The sequence below is a fragment of the Drosophila miranda genome, chromosome XL (genome assembly GCF_003369915.1).
Source record: "Drosophila miranda strain MSH22 chromosome XL, D.miranda_PacBio2.1, whole genome shotgun sequence".
Lineage (NCBI taxonomy): Eukaryota > Metazoa > Arthropoda > Insecta > Diptera > Drosophilidae > Drosophila > Drosophila miranda.
In genome coordinates, this window is record NC_046673.1 from 18,217,338 (window position 1) to 18,226,683 (window position 9,346).

The 9,346-nt window shown below is 47.7% G+C and overlaps 2 protein-coding genes and 1 pseudogene across 2 annotated transcripts; 1 reads left to right on the plus strand and 2 right to left on the minus strand.

Moving 5' to 3' along the window:
* Positions 1-85: 85 nt before the first annotated feature.
* LOC108154325 (serine hydroxymethyltransferase, cytosolic) lies at positions 86-4,881 on the minus strand. The gene is made up of 4 exons (XM_017284589.2): positions 4,761-4,881; positions 4,487-4,706; positions 1,516-1,715; positions 86-1,446 (listed from the first exon to the last, which is right to left on the minus strand). Exons 2-4 carry the CDS (start codon positions 4,697-4,699, stop codon positions 240-242), a joined length of 1,620 nt encoding a protein of 539 aa, XP_017140078.1. The 5' UTR covers positions 4,700-4,706; positions 4,761-4,881; the 3' UTR covers positions 86-239.
* On the plus strand, positions 2,277-3,565 carry LOC108154372 (transmembrane protein 256 homolog). The gene is made up of 4 exons (XM_033397551.1): positions 2,277-3,002; positions 3,062-3,184; positions 3,250-3,372; positions 3,427-3,565. Exon 1 carries the CDS (start codon positions 2,432-2,434, stop codon positions 2,972-2,974), a length of 543 nt encoding a protein of 180 aa, XP_033253442.1. The 5' UTR covers positions 2,277-2,431; the 3' UTR covers positions 2,975-3,002; positions 3,062-3,184; positions 3,250-3,372; positions 3,427-3,565.
* Positions 4,882-6,469: 1,588 nt separating the features above from the next.
* LOC117188030 lies at positions 6,470-9,256 on the minus strand (annotated as a pseudogene).
* Positions 9,257-9,346: the final 90 nt, after the last annotated feature.

Consider the following 9,346-nt stretch of genomic DNA (forward strand, 5'->3'; position numbering starts at 1 on the left):
ACCGCTTCTGCTGTTCTCCAATTCCATTTGGTAGTTCCCAGACCTCAACCCCGTTCCATCCCAGTCCAACAAAACTGCCATTCAATTGAGGTTTCTGTTTGTTTATTATCTTAACTACTATTTCCACTTGTTTCTGGCAATCGGAAATTATTACAAACAATTACATTTTTTGCATTTCATTTGGTGAAAGGATGCGAACGGACGTGAAAAAAAACAAATGCTTTAAATGCTTTTGCGTCTTAAAAAGTCTTGAGGCCGGGCAGAGGGAACTGCTTGCTGAACGCGATCACGCACTTGTGGATCTGCTCGATCTTGGCCTTGATCGTTGCATCTTCAGCGAGGACCTTGTGAAAGTCGGCCATCTTGTTGCTGCCCGCAGCCTGGGCGGCCTCGGCCCCGATCTTGAGGGCCGTATCTATGAAGTTCACCACCTGATCGATGTCCTTCTCGACAAGGCCGCGCGTGGTCAACGCCGGTGTGCCCAAACGGATACCGGACGGATTCATGGCGGACATGTCCCCGGGAACGGTGTTCTTGTTGCAGGCAATTCCCACCTCCTCGAGAATTAACTCCGCCTTGGCACCGGTAAGGCCGACGTTGCGGACATCCACCAGCACGAGATGGACATCAGTGCCGCCGGTGGCCACCTGATAGCCCTTGGAAATCAGGCCCTCGCACAGCACCTTGGCGTTCTTGATCACATTGGACTGGTAGCTCTTGAATTCCGCGGACTTGGCCTGCTTGAAGGCGGTGGCAATGCCGGCTATGGCATTGTTGTGTGGTCCGCCCTGCAGCGATGGGAAGACGGCCTGATTGATGCGATCCTCCAGATCGTACAGCACCTTGTCCCCGTTGGGCTTTACGCTGCGCAAACCCTTGCGGAAAAAGATGACGCCGGCGCGTGGTCCGCGCAAGGTTTTGTGCGTGGTTGTGGTCACAATGTCGGCGTACTGGAAGGGCGATGGTATGTGACCGGCAGCAACCAGACCTGCCACATGAGCCATATCGGCCATTAGGTAGGCGCCCACATCGTCGCAGATCTGACGGAAGCGTCCGTAGTCGAGCAGGCGAGAATAGCACGAGATGCCAGCGATGATGATCTGCGGCTTGAAAGCCTTGGCCGCCTCGGCCAGCTTGTCGTAGTCAATAATGCCCGTCACGGGGTTCACCTTGTACGGCATGCTCTCGAAGAAGATCGAGGTGGCCGAGATCCGTTTGGTGGCCGTGAAGAAGCCGTGCGTCAGATGACCGCCATCGGGCAGATCCAGGCCCATGATGCGGTCGTGCGGACGACAGACGCCCACATAGGCGGCCATATTGGCCGGAGAGCCCGAGTATGGCTGGACATTCACGCCCCACTCCTCCTCGTTCAGATTGAAGAGCTCACGGCCGCGCTTCTGGGCCAGCAGCTCGATGCGGTCAATGAACTCGTTGCCGCCATAGTACCTGTGGATCGGTATGGGTTATTGTATATTTTCTACACAAGGGGACTGTATTCAAATGAATAGTGTTTACCGCTTGCCGGGATATCCCTCCGAGTACTTGTTGGTCAGGCAGGAGCCAAGACTCTCTAGAACGGCCACCGAAGTGAAATTCTCGCTGGCAATCATTTCGAGTCCCTCGCGCTGTCGCTCCTTCTCCTGCTTGATGAGATTCGCCAGCTCCGGATCGCTATCCTCCAGCGTGGCCTGCAGCAGTTTTTGATCCTCCATTTTCTGCATTTCGAATAATTTACAAAATAATTAATTAACAAGTGCAAATTGAATGCGAAGCGATGCGATGCGATCAGTGCAACGATCGATAATGCTCTGACGTTAAGTGCAAGACGATCCGCGCCTCGACAGCGATCAAGGGTGTGTTTTGGCTGTGTTTTTCACGCGACAGTTGGGAACAACAAAAATATTTATGTTGCAAAAATGTACACTCCCATACGTCGGGGCGGTTCAATGGGTTCAAATAGCATTGGAAAAGTTCTGCCGATAAGGCTCTGATCGACAGATCGATGGGGATGCAGCCATGGCAACAACATTTCCCCCTTCGATTAGATTATTTTTTGGTTATAATCGTAGCAATATTTGATTTCATGCTATATGTACACGCCCCTTAGGGTCTCATGTGTCTTCTATTTTTGGTTAGCGGCGACCCCCCATGGCTGGGATTAGCCTTGATCTTATCACTGTCTCTTTCCCTGTCTTTGGCCGGGTGAAAAGTTCAGGCTACTGATAAGGTACGGCCCCCATAGTAGCTGACGTAAAAATAATTCATTATTACAGTTAGAAAGCTCTAGAAAACTGGAAACTGAAAAATCCTAGTAGGCAACAGGATGTTTTTCAAAGTTTTTCGAAGTCACTCTCAACATTTCTCTAAACGTAGTCGACATCTAATCCTCTCCAGTGTAGTGAAAAAGAATTGCAATTAAAACTAAAACAAAATGATAGACGACGATATTATTGACGCCATCAGCGTGAATCCGGTGGGCCGGGCCATTATCTATACGGGTGCAACAATTCTGCGTATTCTTGGGCTACGCCCAAAGATCATAGTGCCCCAGGAGATGATGGTGCCGCCAGTGGTGGTCCATGAGGTGGTGACGCCCAGCTTGTTTGACTACCTCGACCTGATGGTCGCCCAGAAATTCAAATTTGAGCTCCTGGCTGGTATATCCGGCGCCTTGGCCCTACTCATGTCCGCTGTCTGCAAGAATATGGTGCGGAAAATGAATCCAAAAGACCAGCAGCAGGCCCAGGAATATGCTAATTGCGCTAGCCGCCTACATTTAACTAGCTCGTTCGCCATGATGGTCATTCCGTTCGCCCATTTTCCAGCAATGACCGGCACACTGATGATCAGCGGAACGGTTATATTCAGCGGTTCGATGTACTATTGCGCCCTCACAGGAGAGCGGCGCATCAGGTCGATTGTCATCGCTGGTGGCATCCTAATGGTTGCCGGCTGGATGTCGCTGATCATTTAGGATCAACACAACAAAAATCTTTGTTTTGGTAAGTAAAAATGTTGTTGCTACAGTTCTATAATCCACATTAACCATTATAATCCGCAGTTCTTAGTATGTATCTTTTCAATATTCAGTTAGAAAAAATCAACGAAAACCCATTCACTGCTAGTATCATATCTTCCATTAATCTACCGAAAAAGGAAATAAAAATGTCAAAAAAATCCCTGCGTAAGAATAAATATCTTTCTTCATAATATTAATATTATATTAAATGATTGTATCTTATCTTCTAGTAAGCCACTGCCGAAAAACGAAATAAAAATGTACAAAAAAAGGATCCTTTGGCAGATATAAGAAGAAACTCTTTGCTCCACAACAGCAACAAAACTTGCCAAAACAGAAATATACATCGATGGGTAAGAATGAATTTTGTCTTTCAAGCTATACATATAGATCGATTATATATTTAGGGTTTAAAGGAGCTACATCCCTGCAGCTAATGGAAGATACAATGTGTGGTTCTTGCAGTTCTAAAACACTTCATTGCGGCCTAATAAAATTCATACAACAAATTTATAATGTTACAAGGCAAAATACTAAGTAAAAAAAGTATAAAGAATCAACGTATTGACTCATTAATTTGTATATCTTTTGGGGTAGAGAACTCTTAAGTTTCAGCTATTAATATCCAAAGTTCGACATCACACCATCACATTTCTAATTTCCACTTGTTATTCACACATGCATTCCAAATTGTACTTTGTTCTAGAGAATTGTATGCAAATGGTAAATACATTTGGTATTGAAAATCGGTGCTTCCCCCAAAACGGGGGCCTTAAAATTGGGTACACAGGAATTTTCTAGGTGAAATTCTATTTAATGGTCATTGCCAGATGTGGGTCTGTCGAAATGCAATTGAATGCAAATGGAAATACATTTGGTATTGAAAATCGGTGCTTCCCCCAAAAGGTGGGCCTTAAAATTGGGTACACAGGCATTTTCTAGATGAAATTCAATTTAATGGCCATTGCCAGATGTGGGTCTGTCGAAAGAAACTGCTGAAACCAAAGAAATTTGAGTAGGCCGAAACAAGTTTAAGGCTGAGCAACCAAAAAAAAAAAAACAAAAATTAAATAAGAGTATTTCGACTAAATAACACCCCTCCCCAGACAAAATTCTGGTGAAAAGACTCGATCGTAATTTGTTAAAAGTTAACCATTCCAGAAACAACACAATTTTTCAGGACAACCTTAGCGCCGAATACGCTGGCCTTTCTCTCTAGAAATTACTGGGTATCACAACTAATTAGAATGGAAAAGCATGGCGACACAGGCGTCGGCACATGTACATTAAAGCTTCCAAAACAAAGTAACGCACACACACGCACACAAAACTATGTGAAACACACGATTGCAATCACACGCAAAAAAAAACAACACTCGAATGATTATTATATTAGTGGTGTGCAGGTCTTAATCAAAATGATTTTGTTTAATTTTAGTTTGGTTTTTTTGGAGGAGCAGCGCTTACCGAGCCCAAAGTTGTGTTGTTCTTGCCTTCCGAATATTGTCTGATCGCGAATGGCAACGATGGCGTTAGCAGCGCTGTCGGCAATAACTTCTGTGTAAAAGCTCGGACCGGCTGCTGCCGCTGGCGAATGGAAATTTTAACCGTTTTGGTGTTCAAGTCTCTGCTAAGGGCTGGAGCGAGCTTTTGTGTTAGGTGGTGGCTTATGCGCTGCATGATATAACTTAAAAGAGCGTTTAAATGGAATCCTGGAAATGTGTTGTGCGTATCCGCTTACATGTGTCTCTTCCCCTCTGCGGCTACTGGCGTTCAGATCTGAACTAGCGGCAAAGAAGCAAACGGAAGCGCCGTCACCGAAACGATGTTTTCTTGTTGATATTGCGGCTGTTGTGGCGACGATACCCTCTGACCTGTGCATTTTTAAGCTGTTGATAATGCCACTCCAATAAATGTCTTTACTTGCCTCTTCTTCTGCTAGGGCCGGCCTTTCCTCCCGACACTTCAGCGAGCGGGCGAGCGTCATAAAAACAATAAATACAGCTGTTTTTGGTGGCGCTGCCAGCCCGCCAGAAACCCCCAGACCATCAGAAATATACCGAAATATACGTCACAAATTTCCAAGTCTACCGTAAATATACTGACGAACTATCCAAGTTCCATCAATATTCTTCGTTTTTGATATTCCGTCGAATATTACTAGCTATCTAGATCTCTCAGCCCTGCCCACATAATTTTTTCCAATTAATTAATCTATTTTCCACTTGACTGGTTTATCTTAAGCTGTCGCTTTTGTTGGATTTAGTCTAAAAAAAGGTTTTAGCGAAGAAGTAAAATAAAAACCAAACTTAATAAGACGTAAGAGAAAAATCGTTCCTATTGCTCAATTTTGATATTCCGTTGAGTAATGATGACCATATAATTTTTGGCTTATAATCTAATAGTTAGTGCTTTAGCCCATATAATAAACACATCAAATAAATAGTTTGGTCCGCTGTTTTTTTGTTCGACTAACAGCGAGCTGTTATGAGCATCATTTATTCCCGACTAACGGCACTCTGTTAACCATTAACGGTCATCCAGTTCAAGTTTTCTGTTAATTGCTGTCCGACAAAAAATAAATTCACATTTTTCTTGTTGTTGTTGTTGTTGTTGTTGTTGTGTCTGTTAACTTATAAAAAAATTGCCCATACTGTTTTCGGATTCCCGTTTGTCAGTTATTACGTTTAATGATTAACTAGATTTCATAGTTTTTATATTATCAGAATTTTACTACCAAAAGAAACACGCTGCTAATCGCATCTTATATAATTCACATTGAATGCTGATTAATACCGTTCTAGTACCGCACCCCACTCTGCCTGTACTTTACATTAGCTAATATGCAAGTTAACGTACCCAATTCTATTGAGCTCTTATACGAGTTGTAAACAATCTTTGGCTTTCCAAAACGAAAACAATTTCAATCTTGGGCCTCCGCCTAATTGATTTCTAAGATGTACAATCTCAATGGCTCCCGCTACAATCCCAATCTTTGACACTCGCCTAAATGGAAAACCAATGTTTGCCCACTTCTTGCCCGGCTTCTTATAAACAATCTCACACCCGGCTTTCTGCAGATCCTGCACTTTAGGCATTTTACAGTGCTCTCTTTGGATGACGAAATCCAATACTCGGGATGGCGAAATCAATTGAAATGTTTATAGAAAAACTATTCCCGAAAGGGATCGACGATGCAAAGATCAAAAAGTTTAAGTCAGTCTTGATCCAGAAGCGACACCGAAAAGTCGAGCTAAAAACTAAGATCGCGCAAACCCTTTGTCCGGAATCCTTTGTGACCCTCAACTTAAATCTATATCTGTAAACTTAGAAGTTAAATAAAAACTTTTTAAAAACGCAATCCGCTACCGCAGTTATTTAATTTGCATACATATGTGTTTGCATGTATGGGTGCGTGTGTTTATATATGTATGTATATATTTGTAGACGTATTTTTATAATATATATTTAATTATTATATTATATTAAGATCGCCCCCAGCAGACACATTAAATCTGACGTGTTAGTGTTTTAAAACGAAGAAAAAAAAATATATATTAATGTGGAAACTTATTTTGGAAAGGTTTCTGTGGATCAAATATCTCCGGCAATCGATCTCCTTTCCTTCTATCTGCTTTAACTAGCCTCGTGATCCCTTTTTGGGATCAAATCATTGTGTCTTTTGTCCGCTTCCTGCCTCTCCTATATCAGCCTGTGGCGGCGCTTGAGATTTCGAGATTTCTTCGTTGGTTTTGCTGCTGCTGCTGCTGTTGGTGGTTCTCAAATCTGCGGACGAGTCCAGAGCTCGCTCAGATCCTTCTTCAGTTTTCCCAGTTCCGTAAATAAGTATCTGGATTAGTGGGTGCTTGGAGAATACTGCAGTCTGTCCCTCACCACCTAACTGCGAGGGCTGTGCGGCCCCAGCGCGGAGGCTCAGCGCGGCCAACTGGCCGCCCGCGGCTGAAGGCGATGGCCCAAAGTTACGATAGTTCGTGAAGCTGTGTGGAAGAGTGGAGAGGAGAGCCGGAGAACTAGGATGACATGGCTGGTGGAGATGGTGATGGTGGGCGTCTGCTCACCTGTAGGGATGCTTGAGGCAGCCATAGACCTCGCGGTAGCGCCCGTACAGTGTGCCATAGGAAACGCCCAAAATGCGGGCGGCCTTTTTCATCTCAAGTCTTTTGTTTTTGATGGCATCCAGCACCTGGAATGCAAATGAGAATGCGCTCAAGTATTCGTTGCATCAGTAAGGTTATGGAAGACTTACGCGCTTGGTGAATGGCTCCTCCCAGAACTGTGGACGACGCCCCTTGGCCAAGTAGTCGTCCATCTTGATCACGTCCTGCCACTCCGACAGCTCCTCGTTGGTCAGACGCAGTTCGGCCGCATCATAGTCCTCCAGTTCCCCCTGCTCACCCTGGCCCTGGCTGTGGATCCCATTGATGGCACTGGCACTGGCACTGGCACTGGCACTGGCACTGGCATTGGCACTGGCACTGGCACTGATACTGGCACTGGCGGCCACCGCAGCAGCTGCTGCCACGGCCACGGCAGCGGTGGCCGCTGCTGCACTGGCCACAGTCGGTGAAAACTCGTGCGGCATCAGCAGGCCATGTTCGTTGATCAAATATCCTCCTCCAGTGCCTGCGGAGGCTGCCCCCCAACAGCCGATTCGTACTTGCGGCTGAAGCTGGCGGGTACCAGCGCAGATGGGCAGCGGGCGGCGGGCGACTCGGCCCGATTGGCCACCAGATGCTCGTTCTCAATCTCTTCGACGGGCTGCGGCAGGGCACTCTGCCCCTGGGATGATGATTCTTCGGAGTGGCGCTTCTCGGAGGACTTCTCATGCTCGCCTCCCCCGTAGTGGCGGCGGGCGTGGCGCAGCTTGCCGTGACGCTCCCGGCGCTCGCTAATCTTCTCCAGCTTCTTGGAGGGCGCTCCCACTGTGGCGGTGCCAAGCACCTGCTGCGCCGCCTCATTTCTGGCCTCGAGCACGTGCTTGGCGCCCTCGTTGCCATCGCTGGGCTTGGGCGAGGCGCTGCGCTGAATGCCATTGGGCCCCCTATCTGCTGCATCTGAGTCCTGCTCAGAGCCGACAGCCTGGAGCTGCTGCTGGTGATGGCGTTGGCGCTGTCGCTGCTTGGGCAGGCTGAGGCTGGAGGCGGAGGCGGGCGGGGAGGCCAGCGAGCTGGAATGTGCAGCAAGCTGTTGGGGTGGCTCCTCGACAAAGTGACGGGCCGACTCCAAATATGCTCGCTGGGCGGGCTCCAGGCTGGCGGCATAGTGGGCCAGCTTACGGCTGGAGAGAATGGTGGCACATTAGAAGGAGGAGCTGACAATTGAGGGGATCTCTGGTGGCTTACACATTGAATACATCGTAGGCATCGTCTAGTGGGGGACGTCCTCGTTTGCGCTTCGGTCCCATAAAGAGTTCCACGGGCGTAACTCGCGCCTGCTGCTCGCTACTGGCTCCTGATCCTGATCCTGGCTGTGGTGTCTGCGAGGGCATACGGCCAAGCACGCTCTCCATGGAGGGCTCCCGATCGTGATCCCTCTCTGTGGTGGCACGCATTTGGAGTGGTGCCTGCGGTGGTGGGTGCTGCTGCTGGTGGTGCAACATGTCCTGTGCATAGCTCTCGGCCAGGCTGCGCGGCGGCGAGAGGAACACGGCCGTGGGCATGGGCGGCGGCGGACCATCCTCATCGTCGCGCCAACTCACCTCGGCCAGGCCCTTGATCTTCAGTTCATCGGCAGTCCTCAGCAGCGATGGGAGGCTGGCCTAAACCGTAAACGAAAACAGTCCGATGAGCATGAGCGGCGGACTCAGTGCGCTGGGATACTCACGTGCTCCACATTGATCTCCCCCTTGTACATGAACTCGATGAGGCACTTGACCTCGGCAAAGGTCACGTCCTTCATAATGATGATCGGATCCCGCTCGCTGGCATAGCTCGTGAGCACCGAGTCGAAGAAGGTGCTGCAGGCGCACAGCACCACGCGATGGGCGCGTATCATTTGGCCCTCGCAGGCCAGGGTCACGTCGCAGAAGCAGCCGCGGTCCAGCAGCTGCGAGAACATCATTTGCAGGTTGCTGTGGTGGTACTTCCAGCGCAGACAGTACTGCTGCGGCTGCATGGTGAGGCCGGGCTGCTGATGCTACTGTTTCACCGTTCACGTGCTCTGGAATTAAAAACCAAATATTTAGTTTTTGAATGACATTTGAAATGAGTTTTGAAAGTGTTGGAAAAGCAACAAAAAATTGTGTCAAGGAAATCCTTTAAACTCCATAATTCCTACACGAAAATTCTTGATAAATCTCGGTATGAC